Genomic DNA, 20,370 nt, shown 5'->3' on the forward strand with positions numbered 1-20,370 from the left:
CGGTCGTACAATCTAGCTTTGCGCGCACAGGGCTTGCGGACGTCCGCTATGAGTCCGTGCGGACCTCCGCAGAGTCCGTTCCGCGTACGTTCCGCCCGAGTATGTTCGGGCCTTGACAGACACACACATCAAATGTGTGGAGATACTTCACTTTCCTCCGCCGTGCCAATGTGATGACGTCATCAAATGACTTCTCTACTCGACTTTATTGACAGATAAGTCGACCTGAAAAAAATCAGAGTCGTTAATGCCCTTGTGTGTGTGCATGCGCATGCATCGAGGCAGAACTCTGCTGTGCACGATACAGAGAGCAGAGGAGAATTGTAAACGTGTGACCATGTAGAGACAGAAACGACATGCTGTCATGTAAATAAGATAAATAACATAAGGTTATTTAGTTTGTTTAATAAAATGACAAGGTATAGACCTGCTCTATAGGAAAGGTAAGCTTAAATGACTTCCAGGGTTCCAGACTAGAGGGTGACAGGGGTGGATTTTCAATCCTGTCCCATCCCACTCCCACAAAAATAATCCCATCCCGTCTCAATCCCATGGAAGAAAAAAAAAAAAAAAAAATCCTGTCCCGTCCCAATCCCACAAGAATGACTCCTGTCCCATCCCGCTCCCGTGTTGTGTTTCAGTTCCAGTAAAAAAAAAAATACAGTACATGGATCATACAGTGCCTACCTTAGTTGAATATAAACCCAAATATGACATCTAATGTTGTGTTTTGATGTTTATTGCCTAATTATTTTTACATTCACTCCACCTTGAAGCTGTTCAGAATGATAAACACATTTGATTTCTGATGTGGTCAGACAACACGTCATAAGAACCAGTTCTGAGAGAGAAAAATGTAGTTAAAGTATTGCAGTAAAAGTAGTGTTTGGTTCCTCTGACTGATATTATTATATATGACATCATTAGATTATTAATATTGAAGCATCAGTGTTAGAGCAGCATTTTACTGTTGTTGCTGGAGGTGGAGCTAGTTTCAACTACTATATAAAAACTTGACTATTCCCGCCCGCTCCCGTTGACTTTTTTTCCCATCCTGTCCCAATCCCATTCCATGGGAATCCCACAGGAATCACGTGACCTGTGGGATTCCCGAAAAAATGTCAGCCTCTACTCCAGACTAACTTTTTTTAGTAGGAGCACTGTAGCCCCTAACTGAAAATTTAGGAGTACAAGCAGAAAATTTAGGGGAACAGTAGGGCTGCTCGATTATGGAAGAAATCATAATCACGATTATTTTGGTCAAAATTGAAATCACGATTATGCAAACGATTATGCGGCGCACGTGATGACTTATACTGTTTGCATGACGGCATGTCATTTCTGTCTCGACATGGTCACGCGTTTACAATTCTCCTCTGCTCTCTGTATCGCGCACAGTGGAGTTTGACCCCGATGCGCACGCGCACACACACGCACACACGCCGACTAACCTGTCTCGCTCTCCCATTTTCCGCACGCTGTTTTTGAAATCTCCTGCGATCACCTGCCCCTCGCATTATTTGTAGTTATCCAACTTGACTGGCTCGTGGAGTGAATAGAGAGAGGACGGGAGGGGGCGGTATTGCGCATGCGCGGCTTCCGTAGAAGACAAAATAACATCTCCAGGCGTCCGTGACCAAAAATCGTTTACCCTTGATTTCATTAATTTTGAAATCGTTTGACCTCAAAATCATAATTGCGATCACCAGACAATTAATTGCACAGCCTTAGGGCACACCTTAAATTGTCCTGCACTGCAATTATTCACATTTTTTTTGCCATTTTAACTGTATCATAAACTATGTGTAGTCTACTGTCTATTAACATTGGACTGTTTTAATTATTTAAGTATTTAACAACACAGAGACTGGTGGTCAGTGATTTATGAGGATTCTTAAAATAACATATGTACAGATAGTGGTGGGTGATAAAATGATAACATATTGTCTTGCGATAAACACGTCGGGGAACATGTCGGGGAAAAAACACAACGAAAGCCACGCGAGTTACCCTCGGAGTTGGGCTGTACAAGGTTGGTTGCATGACCACACTCACTTGCTCCCTGGTAACCTAGCAACTGTGTCACGCAAACAGCTAACAACGTCAGGTTTGGTTGCGCCATCCTCGTGTGAACACAAGTTGTGTTCAGGTCCGCCTATTAGCCGCGACTTTGGGCTTGTTTTTTTGTAAAGTCACTTACAAATATTGGTAGTCTCCGGTTGGGGTTTATTGGGCTTGGTTCTAAAGTGGAGTTGCTTATTTGGGCTTGCTCTCTAAACGTCACCTTTCTCTATATATATCCATCTAATAAGTTATTTAAACGCATGATAATATGTCAGGCTGCAGGATGTTTCCACAGCTCCCCTCCCTCCACCCCTCTCTTTCTCCGCATACACACAGGTGAGACTCAATGAGACTTTTCACATTTAAATTGCGCGATTATTGGAGGTTCTTTAACTATTTCACTAACAAGTGGGTGAAATATGGAAAGAATACAATACAGATATGTAGAAAGAAAGAGGATTAAAAGATTCAACTTCAAGAGGGGGAAGATTCAAAGGCAGTGTGCAGATTCAGATTCTGTGTGAAATGTGTATTCATCATTCTGATCTTGTTCAGCATACCAGTACTGTTACAGTGAAAGTAAAATGGCTCGTTTTATGCAACTTCTTTACTTTCATTTTCATTCATTCATTTATTCTCTCCACGTTTTTGGTCGGCTAGTTGGTTTGGTAGAGTTCAAGGGCAGTAAATATAATGTATTTGTAAAGTAATTTTGGTTGCTGGTCCTGGTTGCTTGTTTCTCTCTATTTTTAGTGCCGTAGTTTTTTTTCCTTCTCTACTCTAGTGTTTTATTGTTTCTTTTATCTTTGTTTCCCTCACCGAGACCTGAGTACAATTTTAGTTGCCTTCATGTACCAACATGTTCCGGTAGTGACAATAAACTTCCTTGAATCCTTGAAACTGGCAATACTAAACACAACACAGCATGGAGTGAGTTGCAAGAATGAGTGCAGATAGCAAGGAAATAGTCGAATAGTAGTTTTTATACCATCTTGTGTATGTTCATTTATTTGAGTGTTTTCTAATGGTTGTGTTGACATTACATTTTTCTCCGTGTGCCTTGACTGATGACTGTGATTGAAATCAGAAGAAAGCTATTGAGTTTAAAATAAATGTGTTGAATTTTTTTTTATCTTAAATAGGTTATAAAAAAATTATCAATAATTATCGTTATCACCCCTTAATATAATGGTAGGGGGAAATTTGGGTTTTTAATCGAGATGGGCCCAAATCTGATTTTAGGCCTGATCAGGGCTGTAGTTTGAGCATGTTATTATAGTTCTGTGCTTGCTCACTAGTGCAGAGTAGTCCTGCATGTAACCCGCAAAAAGCTGTGTAAGGGGTAAAAATTTGCATATATGTATATGCAAATACATATATGCAAAGGGGTAAATATATTTTTTATTTTTCGAAATAAAACAGTGAAAAAGACTTCACTGCAGGTCTTATTCTGATTGGTTCATGTGTAGACATAAGTTGTAGCAATAGTCACATGGAATGGTTTTGGTCCTAAATTTTTTTTGATGAAGGCTGTCTTTGGTCTCAAAAGTTCAAAATCGTTGCATAGATCTAGGAAGATTGGATTTTGATTGACAAAAGACTCCACCATGAATCTTTTACAATTGTCATCATATTTTAGCTCATCACATGATAAATATGAGTCAAAATCCTAGCAAGTTTTTTTCCTGCATTTTTTGCCATGTGAGCAGACCGAAACATTGCAAGTTAGGACTTACTACAGAGCCAAAATAATCCTAGGTTAATATTATATTTTATTTAAACAAAACAGAAATACACCTGGTCAGGTTGTTGAAACATACAGTATAACATCCAGTCAAAATGTGTACTTTCATGGGGATATTTATGTGTCTATCAGTGTGTGTTTGTCTCAGCTCCAGTAAGCAGCATAGTTTTGTGTCTTTGAGTAGTGCCATGTGAAGGTGATTTGGAGGCGTGGCGGCAGACTAAGTGCTGTGAGAATGACTTCCTTCCCAGGTCTCCTGAGCCCTGTCACTTCTGAAGGCTTCCTGCTTAAATCATCTATTCTCCCTGCCAATCTGCAGCGCAGCCACATCCAAAGACATCTGCCGACAGCTCCATCAGAGCTCTCCCGATTGCCTGCCTGACCGCCCGCCGCCATCGCTCATGCAACCCACAGAAAAAGACGCCCCCCCACCATTTCTTCACGTCCCCTTCCCTTTCTGTCCTCGTCTTTCTCTCCTCTCCTCCTCCCTCCCGAGGGCTTTGAACTTTTTATATTAATTCTTAGCAGAAATTTCTTCCCCTCCCCAGCCTACCCCCTGTGAAGCTTGATATTTGTTTGAAGTCACTGTCTTTAGACTTGCAAGGACACGGACCCCGCCCCATCTCCTCCTTGCCTCCTCCTTCCTGAATCCCTAAACCCGACCATTCTATTTTGTCCTCGTGTGGGGTTAATTTGTATGAATTTGTCCCAGGCTATCTCTTTTACCCTTATGTTTCTCGCTCTCTGTCTCAACCTTCTGTCCGTCCCCTCTTTTTTACTTGTTCTGCTCTCCTCCTTTCAAATGCCAGTGTTTGACATCCACTTCCTGCTGGTTGGTTTTTACAGGCCATCAGAGTAATGGAGGTACCGGTGGTAAAGATAAGAGAAGGCGAGGCGGGTGCCGAGGAGAAAATGATGATAAAATCTATAGTCAATATGGTACAGTACAGTGTCTGCCTCTGTGTGTGACTGTCTGACACTTTGATGGGAACTGGGGGAAGTGCTGCATGAGTCTCAAATCACACTGGGTACTCGCTCAATCGCTTTGCATGGCCAATTCACTGATGGTGAACTGATTTGTGGGTGAATATTTAAAAGTAATTTTATCTGGATCGCTCTTTAACAGAGGTTGGCACTCAAATGTCAAATTACGCTTCTAGGCTGAGGAGTCATATATAATTTATTTAAAAGGCTTTCTTCTAAGCTTTATGGCATTTGAAAATGGGCAAGTTCCAGCTGTTACAGTTGCAGGCAGTCCTGTGAAAATTTGTTTGCACAATAGACTGTATGTATAGACCCCCACCGTACAATAACAAACCCAAAATATCCTGGATACGGTCTTGCGCTGGTGCCTTAACTTTGAGCTTAGATTCTGCACTGTAGTGATCTCTGGTGATGTCACATTCTTGCCTGTACACCTGTCCGACCTGTTGCGATAAGCGCCACTGATTGCGAGCACACCGATTGGCACACATAGCTGTCAATCAGGATGTCAAACCCCATTCCTATGATATCAAATAACTAATTAAAGCCATTCCTATCAGAAAAACGAACATTTGAAAATACAGCAGTGCCATCAGAACTACTTGAAATGACAGAAACCATCATTGGGAAAAATTTAATTTGACATGTATTTAGAGTTTGTTAGTTGGGTTGCCGGTTTTATGGTATACTGTAATATGAAAGTTAATGGTTATCGTAACGTGTACATTTGCTTATCAAGGATATTGTAAAAAAAAAAAAAAATGCAATGGGACAGAGAATCTCCTCGTTATTTTAGTTACTGTCAAAAAGAAAACTTTTTAAACATAGCTTCATTTAAAAACAGTTTCAGGTTTTAATTAAAGTAATAAAACATTTGTTTTACATAAAATAATCCCTCTGTTTTTTTAAAAGTCATTCTGACTAATAATAATACTGTGATACCGTGAAACCCCAATATATTCTGAGACCGCTATCATACCGTGAATACCATATTGTTGCAACCCTAGTTTTTAGTTTAGCTCATGTCCCATTGGCTAACATAGAGGGGGTGGGCTTTATGACTATTTAGTGCACTATTTAGTGAGTAGGGAGTGATTTCGGACACAGCCCTATACTCCAGCCTGCCAGCAGGGGTGATCCAGATGTTTTGGTTTCACCTCTGGGGAGCTGTGATGTTGTCCATCCTCATATAAAGTCTAAGGTTTTTACAAAAGATTTTATGAGATAGGTCTGAGTCTGTCACCATTAGCAATGCACCTGAAGCTTTGATTTTGAGTGTCCTCTTCTGTTAAAGGGTTCAGCATTTTGTGAAATATGTAAATTAGCTTTCCCTCTGAGAGTGAGATGAGAAGATTGAAAATAACCTCATGTCTTTACAGAGCCAGAGTCAGGATATGTTTTTTGTGGTCACAATTTATTCTACTTGCCAGGACGTTTATGCAGCATCTCCAGCTAAAGCGCAGGTTGCCAGATATGGTTGGTGAGATTTTGGTCTCCCTGCAAAAGCATGATGGTATCAAATCTGACAACCTTACTGTGACAGCTAGCATGGCTGTAGACTAGGGATGCACCGAATATTCGGTAACCGAATATATTCGGCCGAATATTGCAAAAAAACACACATTCGGTATTCGGTGGAATAAGTTAAAAGCAAGGCCGAATAATAGTGGCGTGTTTTGATAACGCAATCAAACAGCGTGCCGTGACAGGCGGAGTAAAATGTCGGCAGTGTGGTGATCCGCCCGTCACAACACTTGCATTTGCGACTAAAAATAGTTTTGAGCGAGCAAAATAGGCTTAAATCATTCAGCACGCTGTGCGAGCAGCCTACAGATTTCAACCAGCAGCAGAAACGAAAGGCGAATCCCATCGGTTGTGGGTTGAACGGGGGTCACAGACACAGACAGTAATGTATTCCTGTCAAATACGGCGGCCATAGGCTTATCACGACGGAGAAGTCGGCTCCAATAATTTCCTCTTTCGTTGGTGTCATGACTGCCCAGAAGTACCTGGACAGCCGAGCCAGCGGAACACAGGTATGTGATGTGTCTGAGGAGAAACGAGCCGTTCACGACCCACAAACCTCACCGCACTTCAGGGACTGTTCTTTACTTATGAAGGGACTTGTCAGGGGAGGAGGGTGGCTGGTTGATTCTTATTTTATTTATTTATTTTATTTTGATCCCCCCTATGTTAATCACTTATTGATGCTGTTTTTGAAGTATGAATAAGTCAGTAAGTAATTTATTCCATTGAAATATCATTGATGTATTATAGAAAAGTGATTTATCTTTTTATAAATGACAAAAGGCACATCTGCCTCATTTTCGCTGTGGTATCGTGATACTACTCAGAACCATGATATTTTCACTGGTATCGTACAGTGGGTCCCAATATTGGTACTGTGACAACACTAATCTGGAGGGGGTTCATCTGCAAAAACTAATGAAAAACTAAACAACAATATTCGGTATTCGGCCAAGCGTTTAATATTATTCGGCTTCGGCCACAAATTTTCATTTCGGTGCATCCCTACTGTAGACTCTTAAGGCCCACCAGACTGACATCAAAGTACAAGCTGACACGAAAGCTGAACTGCCAATCAGAGTGATTTCATTCACTGTTGGGTTCCGCCATCTCCGACGCCAACTCAACATGCTAAATCGGTCAAAAAAAGCTAATGAGGGCCAACATTGCAGGACACACTGCGACAACAAGGGCGACAGACAATAAGACATAACATGTTCACTAGTGAGCTTCAGAACTGTTGGTAGATGTAATTTTGAACACTGGACAGACCAGGCTAGGTATTTCCTGCTACTTCTAGTCTTACGCTAAGCTAGAGCGTGCTGGTATTGATCTGCTCATCTCACCTTCAGAAAGAAAGCAAAGTGTATTTCTCAAAATGTTAAAACTGTCCACATTAGCGTCTAAAACAACATGGATCTTAACATTGAATGATAAATGTAATTCTGACTCTGTGTGTGTGTCACGCTCCGCTGATGCCTCTTCACTTTGTCTTGTGTCACCTAATGGAACAAATGTTTTGGAGAAAATTTGTTTATATGTGCAGGTTTACAGGTACCACAAGTAATTTCATCCCTCTGGCACTGCCAGCTCTGCCCATAAGCAGTCTGACACTTAGTTTGTGGTTTAAATTTTGCTCTCTGTAATCGAAGCCATTGATTTTTAACAGTTCTATTCTGATTCAGAGTAACACATTATCTCATCTGAGAGGGCAGAATTGATTGTTTTCAAGCAGCACTGAGCATGGTTTCTGTATGAGAGAGAGAGAGAGAGAGAGAGAGAGAGAGAGAAAAATTGTGTCTACTGTATGTGAAAGAGTGATAGTGTAGTGCAGGCTTTTCTAAATCTATTTTTCTTGATGGATTGAAAATGTCTGCAGTGGTGTTAAAAGCTCTCCTGACCTTGGTACTTTGATAGGTAGACAATATTTCACAAAGTAACAGTGAAAATCATTATTGAAATCCTTTTTAAACCGCTTACTAGCAACAAACTTTCTCATTTCAATCAGTCTTCATTTTATCACTACTTTTTGTGATGCAGTGTACTTACTGGCTTGCACTTCTGTTAGGAACCAGGTTGTTATTAAAACAAGGCAAATGTGCGGTTTCAAAACTGATTTCAAGGCCCCAAAACTTTGTTGATTCCTTATTTTTCTTACCATCAATAGATCTAAAGAAAATACCAAAACCAACAATGAACTGGTCATATTAATAAGAACTTTATATATATCCCAAACCTGTAGAGGTCGTCTGAAATTAGATCAACAAAAATGTGCAATGATAATGAAAGTTACTTTATTGGAATGAATATGGTCTCAACCCCACATGGAAGTACAATTTCTTTTTCTGCTGCTTTGCAATTTGCAAGGCATTTGGTGCTGCGTACGATTTGTTATAAGAGGCAGCCTTGTTCGTAAAAAGATCATTGAACTTCTCACTAGCTGCAGTCTAAGCTTGAGTATACTTTAGGTAAAAGTCTGTGTTCTTGTCACAGGTTAAGAGTGCCACGCTACTGCAACAACATAAAAATAGAAATAAAATCAAGCTTTCATCTCACATGGAATTTGGACATAGGCCATTTTGAGTTCTTTACTCTGCTTGACATAAAATCCCTAAATATCCTTACCAGGTCTTTCCATGTCTCTCTAGCCATGCTTGTGTAATGTTGGGTTTCCCACACATGAGTTTATTTGCAGTTGCCTGAAGATTAAAATGTCTGGCACCACAAATAGATTTTCTGTTTTTAGAGCTGGACTGCTAGGAGCAATATTGGAATATATATGTACATAAGTTCGGTCATTTATAGGACCACACCGGTGTAGCGTAGGGCAAACTCCGGGTAGCGTCGGAGCAGCTGAACATCAGGTGCATTGAAATTGAAACTTTATCGTTAATTCTGCTGGATCTAAAAATTTGCATTCATTCGCAGCAGCTGCTCCTGTCATCCATTAATCTGATCTGATAAGCTCTGAAGGGGTCAACAGATCCATTATCCACCCCACAAGTCACAAACTGCTGCTGAGAAAAAAGGAAGCCATGGAGAGCTCCCCCTCCACTGCGTTTATGGGCCCACAAAAAAATTCAGACAAATAATGATACAGAGGTACACACAGGCATTAAAAACAACAAAACAAAAGTCTGCTTTTGTCCCCAACTGCTGTCAGCTGAAGCTACACGTACACTCTAATTGTGTTGGAAACACTGGGTGATTGGGCAATTTCAGCCCCTTAACTAGCGAGATGCAACGACACGCCACGACAAAACACCATCTATCTCCGTCCAAGCAGTGCTCAAACATTGATCTAAATTAGTCTGCACCGAGTTTGAAAGAGAGACTGAATAAGCAAGAGATAAATAAAAGGGATTAAACACATCACATTTTCATTGGCCTAGTCTGAGTGGCCGGAAGTTCACTGCATAGATCAGCCTCTCATTGGGCGGAACGAGCCACCCGCTGAAGTCCCGCCCTACCACCTCCGGTTGTGTAGCAGTTTTCAACCGTTTTCAGCACGTGCTTTACTAACTTTTGCGGTGTTTGATCTTGCGGGGATGTAGCCATTTTTCTGCCATGGTTCGCGACCTGTAGGCGATATCTTTGTGGGCGTGTTACACCAAAACCTGTTTCCCCCCGCAATATTTTTGCAAGCGCACCGTTGCTGTGGCACCGCCCAGAACCACTGTGATTGGTTGAAAGAAATACAAGCAGCATTTTTTTCTCCAGTCTTAAAGTGGGAGTCGGCCCAGCCAGACCTTTCTTTTCTTGAGAAAGGACTGGTGAGCGAGACTGTCATTGGCCTCCATACTCTTACTGTTTACTAACTTTCTGGCCTGTCCGTGACGTTGAACATGACACTAAAAAGTACCCCACACACACTCAGAAAGGCATATTTGTCATACACTCACTGATTTTGATTAAAGATTTTCTCAGCATCTCTTGCTTATTGTTTTGACTTCATGGCCTTCAAGTTCACTGATTTGCCTCAGCTCATATCGATCATGCAGCAGCGTTTTTTTAGTAAAAACAAAAAGTACTCTTTTTAACCTACTGTACACAACCTGCCAGGATCAAACAGCACAGACAAAATTAGTGACTAGCTTGTGAACATAGTGAACCATTTCCAGCCAAAGCAAATATTTTTCGCAGAACTTGGTGGAGACCAAAACTGAGCTGGAGAATGCATATTGGAATTATATTTTCCAGCACAACACCTTAATAAGGCCATGATTTAATCAAATGTATGTGCTGTTAAGGTTGTTTTGGAGTTTTACCACCACGTGACTTTGTAAGGCAAAATGAACTATATATATTTTTGATCTGTACAGAGAGGTTGGAAAGTATTAAGAGATGGGCTAACATTGTTGGTTTTTGTATTTTTATGGGGTTTTTTGACAGAAAGAAAAGTATGTAAATAATGCCAATATTATTCCACATTTTTTCTAGGTTGTTACTCATTACAAAGTAAATCTGTGAATCTATATTGAAATAAACTAATAAATTACCAACATCCTACAGCCTCACTAACAAGGCTTACAAAGCTTTTACTCACACTCTCTGGTAATTTGCTCATTAATTGTGCCTTTATCAGTCGGTCATACACTGCACCATTACTGTCTTGTGATTCTTTCTGTTCAGGACATCAGCATCCCGTGCATAATGACAGACAATGTCCAGGAGTTTGGAGATGGAGATAACACTGATTTTGAGACAGTGTTTGTCCTCACAGACTTTGATTCTCCCGACTACAGCTACCTCTACAAACGTGACAACCGTATCGTTGGGCCTCCTGTTGTGCTGCACTGTGCTGCAAAGGAGGAAGTAAGTCATTGATTCACAGTATATTTATTTTAATTTGTTGGATATGAAATATGTCACAGACTAGATTCACAGACATGATGTAATCAAAAAGTAATTAAATTCACTTGTATATGTCAAATAACAGTATACCCTACCTTAGTCTAAAGCAGGGCTTCTTAAACCTTATCAAGGTGAAGTTTAAATGAAGAATTTACAGCTTTACTATTAAATTCTCACTCTGAGAAATGTTTTCCATTTTAATGTGGGGAGAACCGACCAGAGACAGGCCAGAGATGAACCTTGATTTCAAAAAGCAGGATGCAAAAAATACATTATGGCTTTGAACAGGATGGTGAACAGGAACTGCTTCTGCCTGCTGTGCCGTCTGTCTAAAAGAGACTTCACATAGGATGCTAATGTCAAACATGAACAATATGCCTTGACTGTGGCGTCTGTCAACAAGACAAAGCGCTCTGCATGTTTTTTCAGCCGAAGCACACATACACATACACACAGGTTTAGACTGCATTGCAGAGATGTCTATCTCTTGATAATAACTGAAATGGTCTGAGGCCATTTTGCAGTTTTTCACTCATGTCAGACATTTATCTGACCTGAAAACTATTAGGTGTTGGAGTCACTATTCAACCTTTTTTTTTTTTTTTTTTTAACCGTACTGGTTTAATTTATTCGTCATATTAAGACTGAACAAAAATTTCACACTTTTGTTTTTGCTCCCATTTTTACAGGTATAAGGCAAAGATCTAAGACTTTCTTTTATGCACTCAATAGATAGTCACAATAAAAGGCTACTCTAAATTGTGCAGTTTGATCACACAACACAATGCCACAGATGTCCCAAGTTTTAAAGGAACGTTTCATTGGTATGCTGACTGCAGGAATGTCCACCAACTGAATGTTCATTTCAGTACCATAAGATGTCTCTATTGTCATTTCCCTGAATTGGGCAATGCATTCAACCGACCTCACAACCACACAAGTCAGTTACCATGACAAACTGCTGTCAGGTCAAGGCCCCGGTGAGGACGACAAGCATGCAGATTAGCTTCCCTGAGACGGTTTCTGACAGTTTGTGCAGAAATTCTTCTGTCGTGCAAACCAATTATTGTATCTGCTGTCCGGGTGGCTGGTCTCAGATGATCTTGCAGGTGAAGATGCTGGATGTGGAGGTCCTGAGCTGGTGTAGCTACATGTGCTCTGTAGTTGTGGGGCTGGCTGGATGTACTGCCAAATTTACGGAAACGACATTGAAAGACGTCTTATGGTAGTGAAGTGAATGTTTAGCTCATAGGCAACAGCTCTGGTATTCAAACAATTATATAGAATCCATGTTGAGTTAATTAATACATGTCAAACGCTGCAGTAGTATTTTCAGTGGTCTGCCATTGAATTGTTAATTATACTGTTAACAGAAAAAATATCATTTAGAGTGTTTAAATGTAATTTGATGTCTTTATTGCGCTGATTTCTGCTTTTTGCCCTCCTAGCCTCTACAGTTTTCATGTCGTCCTCTCTACTCCACCACAATGCTTAACCTGTCGCTGTGTTTCACTGGCTTCAGGAACAAAGAGGAAATGGTGAGTATATTAACGTAGTGGGACACTTACTAATAGGATGTTTCCGTGGTAGGCTGAAAGTCATGCTAAGCCATGCTGGGAACGGCCTACTATGTCATGTGTCTGTTTTTTCATGGCATGGTCTTCTGTTTATAGGAAAATGCAGCAAGATCCTGTTGTCTGTAGCTTTTAATCTAACATCTTGCTGTGGCTATTTCTGCTTGCACCATTCCTCCATGCAATATTTGAAACCAATTGGCTGACCGACATTTGCCGAACATGTTCATTTTTGTTATATAGACCTGTTTTTTTATTGAAGAATGGCACCACTACCACAGATTTGGTGATCATAATGTGAAGCAGCAGCAGCAGCTCACTCGGGTTAGCTGCGGGGGGGCCTCACATGTTTGCGTTACGGTACTGATCAGCTGATTTTTACAGATATATTGGTATGCATATATTTGCTCAGTTGCCAGTTTATTAGGAACACCTACTCTAAAATTAGGCTAATACAACAGCCTGGCAATAAAAACTCTTTCCTTAAGGTTATCATTTTCAATTCTTAGAGACATTTTTTAATTGTCATTTTGGCAGCTACAGTTGTGATTCTATTTAATTATTATTTAATGAGAACACTAAATACTAGAAACACTGGATATAATGCAATACAATTCAACAGTACTGCAAACAAGAGCCATCAAAATATCCGTAAAGTTGAATCAACACCTCAAAAACATAAAAAAAACCCTAAAAATTAAAACCTTAATGAAAGTAGAATTTTACTCCAAGTCTGTTATACGAGTTGTATAAGGATTATATTATAAGTTCAAAGTAGTTGTACCTAATAAAGTGGCAAAAGTATGTTGGCCAATAAAGCCCCATTTCCACCAAACACTTTCGGTATGGTACCTTTCCACAGAGTGTTTCCACCGCAGACAGTCCTCTTTGATGTAGGCGGGGTTGTTGTCACTAACTGCTCCGTCCAGCACTCACTGTATTTCCTCCTTTATCAGTCTGCACCTTGGTTATCGTCCACAGAACGGGGTTGCATGCTGACATTTTCAGAACAAAATAGAACAGGCTGGAGTGAGAGTCTCTCTCAGTGGGATGTTTAAAAATAGCGTGTTTGTGCATTAAGTCCTTCTAAAGCCCCATTTCAGCTGAGCAGTACTTTTCAGTTCGGTACTCTCTTTTTCCGTTTCCACTGCAAAAAGTTGTGGATAGTAATAAAGCAAAAGAGAAATGGGAGAAGGAATTTTAAAAAAGATATATCAGCAGAAGATTGGAAGCATTCTTTAGGTGAAAACGTTAAAACCTCACAATCGAAATTCTGGAGGGAGTTCGCATAGAAAGTGAGCATGAGATATTTCATTACGCCTGACAAACTAAGGAAGTTTTGCCCTGGAGAAGAGACTAGATGTTGGAGAGGATGTGGGGAACATGAAGTAAATTATTTACACTCTTTCTTTACTTGGATTAATAGCAATAGAAAAACGTATGGCATATGTCACCTTGCTATTTATTTTCCCTCTTTGTGTTAAGCTTGTGCTGTTTTGTTTTTTTTTTGTTTTGTTTTTCTTTCATGTAGAAGAACTTGGTGAATCTGGTTCATCACATGGGTGGGACCATCCGGAAAGATTTCAGCACCAAGGTTACTCATCTCATTGCCTACTCCACTCATGGAGAGAAATACAGGGTTCGTATATGCTTGCTTTTTTGTTTACTCTGATTTTGTTTTAATCTTACTGTGTGTTTTCTGACATCAATACTACTGTGCAGTTGGACTGGGTAATATTGTTGTGCCCTCATTTCTAATGATGTCGAGAGTAAAGTTTTAAATTGACGAACAGGTAAAATTGTATTGTAAGTTTTAATTAGTGTTGTAAAATGTTCCAGGTGTGCGGCACAAAACTAAAAGTACTTTTCCCAATCCAAGACTGATGACTTTCTCCCTGATTTTGTGTTTCGATGGGCGGATACAATTTCAGAGTTTAAAAAAACTCCCTACGTTGCAGAACCAATAGTAAATCCGCAGGACGGTCCTTCGGTGGCTCGCTGAACTCTTGTGCTCGTAAACATAGTCCAACTAGAAACACGTGTAGTGGTACAAAATGGCTCAAGTCGCTGTAAGTCCTTCATTTCCACAATCTTGGGGACTGAGCACACGTTTGATAAAACGGAGTTAAATCTCTCGGCATCCATTTTCAAGCTCTCTGTGTGTTTGTTTCCTTGCGGACGAGAAAAGGGGGAGCGCACATTTCCGGGAGGGCGTGTCCTTTTCAAAAATGCAAGAGGCGTTGCTTTGTTGCCGGCCGTTTTCTCCGGTGTGTTAAACACACTTTAGAAAGGAGTGTCCCCAGACTATCAGAAGGCGGAGGGTTCTGATTGTCTGGTGGCGAGACTACTGAGTGACAGGTCGATCAGGAGTAATGAAAACAGGGTAGGCAGATTGTTCTGTGAGCACTGACAGTGGAACAATTTGGAGGTCTAATATAGTTTTTAAGTGGTACATAGATAAATGTCATGCCTGTTTTCTGATATTATTAGGGATGCAACGATAGATTAAAATGTCTCAATACTGATGTGGGTGTGTGATGTTATCTGCAAAGGTATTACATGTAAGGTGCAATATATTGATTATGTTTGATATATTGCGGCTTGTTCTCCTCTCTCCCTCTCACAGACACAAAAAAAGAAGAACAAAAAAAGACTCACAAACATAATGCGTCAAACACACTCCTCCGCCCATCCAGACCACTCTCACCTGGGCAATACTTTGAGCAGTCAAGGCATGTGCTTTGGATCAGCAGGGCTCCACACTGCGACCATTTAGTTGCATTTTGCCACCATGGAGCTCCAGTGCAACTTGCTGATATTAATAATATATAAACTGGAGAGCTGTTAGTTTGTTTCCAGCTCACAGTGAATAAATCCTCACTTTTGATGATGCCTTGGTTACAGTTTAACTTTCTGCTAATTACTAACAGCGAACTGTTGACTAGAAGCTTAAAGGCGCTGTATGTAAGAATGTGGCCAAAACGGTTACTGCACTCAAATTCAAAATACTGCCGCGAGACGTGTCCGCCCCCCCTCCCCTACAGATTCGAGGTTGCTGGACAGCGGCACGCTGGAGACTGATTTGTTTGCCCACGGGTGGCTGCCGTGGCAGGGCCGCGTTACCGTGTCCTTGATCTTCGGTTTTCCAGCGGACTGTTCGAGCAAGTCCAGCTTCTCTGCTGCTTACGCTAAAGTCCACAGCAAAATCATACAGAAACACTTCCGGCCCGAGATGAGCCAGATGCTTCAAAATTAAAGCACCAGTGGCTGTGCTTTTATTTATTTCATTATAACACTTTTTTTTTTTTACTTAATCATAACAGTACTTAAACTTTATTATAACAGTACTTTATTTATCTTTGTTATAACAATACTGCATTAAACGTTATTATCATAGTACTTTAACTTTATTAAAACAGTTCACTCACAGAGACGGACTTAGACCATAGACTGTGTAAAATAAGGCTCAAACCTAACAAGAAAATGGAAGCACATCTCATCAGATGTATTATTTAATAAGACTAATTTTTTCACCTCATCATTTTTCTTTGTTAATATTGTGATCAATTTTGCATTGTGGACTCTATTGTGATATTATCATACCGTGAGTTTTATGTACCGTTACATCCCTAGTTATTACATCTCCCTTGGTCTTTCTCACCTCTTGGTTGCACATTTTCTCATTTGTGTTTTGTTTTCCTTTCCTCTCTCTTTACTTTCTTTTTTTGCCCTTATGTTTCAGCTGGCAGTGTGCATGGGGACTCCCATTCTCACTCCATCGTGGATTCACAAGGCCTGGGAAAGAAGAGATGATGTGTAAGTTTAATGAAAGAGGCCTTTGCAAAATTCAAAGCTGCTCTCCTTTATTACAGATTTTCTCTGCATATATGACTTTGTGAATGTGAAAAGTTACCTGGCCCACCAGTGCGAGGACTTCTCTTGTCCAGGTTGACAGTGAAATACAGTTATTCTTGACTGTTGCCTGCTCTATGTCCCTTTCTGCTGTGTTTCTGTACTCAGCGAAAAAATATTTGTGAGAAAAAAAACACCACTGTCTGACATCGCTGTAAAATTGATCAGCAACATTTTGGCACTGCTCAGGAGCCGTTACTTGTGTTTTAGCTGTATTTATACATGGGCACAGTGCTTAACAAGTAAAGTAACCACTTGCTGGACACGTGAAATTTTAAGTCAGCCCCAGCCATGCTCTGGATTCACTGTTGTATCTTAAATGTGTATGTCATGTTCAAGAAAACATGACAGAAAATCTGAAACACTGTCTGCACCACACTTTAAGCCAAGTTCAGATCAAAGATTTGCAATGAGACGAGACTCACAATGGATCATTTTATAACATTATAAAAACCTGCCGGTTCACACCAATGCAACTAGATTAGACAGTGTATCCGCTCTATGCAACAACTATCTAGCTTCTGTTCTGATTTCCAGCTTTTCAGGCTTATATTGTGGCTGAATATAATTTGTAGCTTCTTAAAATATGAATTTGGATGGTGATAGTGAGATACTGGCTACAGTTGCATTTGTAGTGGTGTTGAAACGGTGAAAAACAGAAACTAAACTAGAAAAGCACTCGGAGAGCGCAGACCTCCGCCAAGCAGCTCGGATTTCCCGCCATTTTATTATTTTATCCACTTCGCTTCAACCGATCACCACCAAATTTGTATCATCTGTCCCTTGTCCCATTATCAACCTTTCCTGAAGATTTCATCAAAATCCGTTCAGAACTTTTCGAGTTATTTTGCAGACAAACAGACCAACGCGGGCGAAAACATAACCTCCTTGGCGGAGGTAACAAGCATCAGATGGACTTTATTCACAATAAATAAATAACAATTATATGAATAACCAGCACCAATTAATCAGTCAATGAGACTATGGGCTCTAGTTTTGCAGGGCGAGGTGGGGGCGCAGCGCACCTGCACTGGATTTTGCAAGTTTGGCACATCGCTCGCGCTGGTGCAGCTACTCCTCTCTCCCACCTCTGTCCCTCCTACCTGCGCAAGTCGGAAAGAGGGAGGAGAGAAGGCGTGGAGTGGGTTTTACACAAATCACACCAATTAAATGAGCCCCTCTCCTCGCCCTTAAATGCGCCGCGCAAAGGCGTAATGAGAGTTTACTCAATTCGCCATGGCAGAAGAGAGCAGCAGCGTCAGACGGCCAAACTTCTCCCAGAAGGAAACTGATGTTTTGGTCCGGGAGGTCCAAGCTCGCAGTGTCAGAATATATGGAACTGCGAGCAGACCTCCACGGGCTGATGATGCAAAGGTAGCCTGGGAGGAGGTCACCACAATTGTAAATCAATGTTGCGTTTCTCTCATGCGCACGTGCGCTCTCTCTTTCTCTCTCGCAGTCTCACTCTGTTTCTTTTCTTTTGACTTTTCTAAGATGGCAGATGCTGAATATATACTCCCTATCTGATGCTGTGGCTGTTTGTGGTTGGCTGAGAGCGGTGTGAACTCAATAGTTTGCAGCTGTGTTAATCAAATCAGGTTGGGTTTCTATTACGCGTGCCAAACGGTGCCAATCCCCTTTGATTTTTTTAATTTAATGTTTTTTTTTTAATTTTACATACTTTATTAATCCCCGAGGGGAAATTCAATTTCAACAATACACACATGCACAAACTGGACATATACATGCACAAAGTGGAGAGATGTTAGAGTGGGCTGCCCATGACAGGCGCTCTGAGCAGTTGGGGGGTTTGGTGCCTTGCTCAGGGGCACCTCGGCAGTATTTATTGCATTATTAATGTGCCTGATATTCTGGAAACCTGCCTGTGAGGTTTCCGACGGTCAGCCAAACTTCGGCTTACACCGGCTGCGCTCCCCCTGTGCTGACAGTAGACCTGGTTTCAGCTGGCGAGCTTTTAGCGCACCTTCGGCGAAGCCTTTTGGCACGAAACTGTCACTGCGCCAAGCTGGATCTGTCGACACCTTCCCCTGCTGCGCCGCCACACCCATCTCAGCGCACCTCGGGTTGCGCTGCTCGAAACTAGCTCCCTGCACCGCGCCGGGAAACTAGAGCCCCAAGTGTGTGAGGGGGCATGAGCTCATACAGCGAGCAGCAGCAGTGACCCATCGTCTGACACCAGCACACAGTGAGGACAGAAACAGACGGCTCAGCAGGGATGGAGCACCTGCCGCAGCAAGCAAACACGTGGTCATTTTGACTTGATCAGTAGTCTGCACTACAAGCTGATTGGCTGTAGAAACAGGTGACATGTTTTACTCTCTGAACCAGGTGCTGGCGATTTCAAATTCAAATTTATTATAGCCCAAAATCACAAAAAAAATGCCTCAATGGGCTGTACATAAAAACACATAGGCAAATTACAAAAATATATAAAAACAAGTGAAATGACTATGTAGAACAAAATAAACAAACAAAACAAAATGAAAACAGAGCGCACTCCCCCTGGCAGCAGTATTCTGAACGAGCTGTAGTTTCCTAATGGTTGAATTTGGTAAGCCAGAGAAAAGTGTATTGCAATAATTTAATCGGGATGAGACAGAAGCGTGAACCAGTGTTTCTGCATCAGTCATGGAGAGAATGGGATGAATCTTGACAATATTACGTAGGTGAAAATATGCTTTTTTTGTTATATTATTAATATGGTCTTCAAAGGAGAGATTAGGATCGAATAAAATACAGAGATTTCTAACACGGGGGCTTTGTGAAATGATGACCAGCTAAGTTTAAGGTGAGATTGCATAATTTGTTTCTGATGTGCTTTGGGCCTAGGATTAACATTTCAGTTTTTTCAGTATTTAAGAGAAGGAAGTTTGATGACATCCATTGTTTGATTTCTTGTGTGCACTGTTCTAGATCGATCAGTTGATGAGGTGTCAGGCTTGATGGATATGTAGAGCTGAGTATCATCTGCGTAGAAGTGTGAATCTAATTTGTATTTATTAATTAATGAACCGAGGGGTCGCATGTAAATAGCAAAGAGAATGGGACCAAGCACAGACCCTTGTGGTACACCATAATTGACCTTTTGCGTTCTGAAGAGCAGTTACTATGAAAAACAAAGTGAGATCTGTCGGTAGGGTAGGATTTGAACCAGGCAAGAGCAGAGTCGGTGAGTCCTATGTAGTTTTCTAGACGGTGAAGTAGAATATGGTGATCAAGTGTATCAAACGCTGCGCTGAGGTCTAGTAGCAGCAGTCCTGAAGCTGTCGGAATCGGAGGCGAGTAGTAAATCATTGACCACTTTTGTCAGTGCGGTTTCTGTACTATGGAATTTTTTGAAACTGGATTGATGAGGGTCGTATAGATTATTGAATGAGAGGTGATCAGTGAGTTGTCGGGCTACTGCTTTTTCTGGGATTTTTGAAAGAAAGGGGAGATTTGTAATTGGTCTGTAATTATTGATTACATCAGGGTCCAGCTTATGTTTCTTGAATAGTGGCTTGATTACACCTGTTTAAAAAGATGCAGGTACTGTTCCAGTAGTCTCGCCACCAGACAATCAGAGATCTCCGCCTTCTGATAGTCTGGGGACACTCCTTTCTAAAGTGTGTTTAACACACCGGCGAAAACGGCCGGCAACAAAGCAACGCCTCTTGCATTTTTGAAAAGGACACGCCTTCTCGGAAATGT

The 20,370-nt window shown here is 41.1% G+C and overlaps 1 protein-coding gene across 4 annotated transcripts in view; it reads left to right on the forward strand.

Moving 5' to 3' along the window:
• Positions 1 to 20,370, forward strand: part of ect2 (epithelial cell transforming 2) — a 101,494-nt gene that overhangs the window by 14,829 nt on the left and 66,295 nt on the right. For 2 of the 4 annotated variants that reach the window (XM_050055016.1, XM_050055014.1), the window contains exons 4-8: positions 4,655 to 4,747; positions 10,952 to 11,134; positions 12,622 to 12,711; positions 14,279 to 14,386; positions 16,490 to 16,563. In XM_050055016.1, the coding sequence (XP_049910973.1) occupies positions 4,655 to 4,747; positions 10,952 to 11,134; positions 12,622 to 12,711; positions 14,279 to 14,386; positions 16,490 to 16,563 (548 nt within the window). The remainder of the gene's footprint in view (positions 1 to 4,654; positions 4,748 to 10,951; positions 11,135 to 12,621; positions 12,712 to 14,278; positions 14,387 to 16,489; positions 16,564 to 20,370) is intronic. The other 2 variants (XM_050055017.1, XM_050055015.1) reach the window with 1 other exon arrangement.

The sequence above is a fragment of the Epinephelus moara genome, chromosome 10, assembly GCF_006386435.1.
Source record: "Epinephelus moara isolate mb chromosome 10, YSFRI_EMoa_1.0, whole genome shotgun sequence".
Lineage (NCBI taxonomy): Eukaryota > Metazoa > Chordata > Actinopteri > Perciformes > Serranidae > Epinephelus > Epinephelus moara.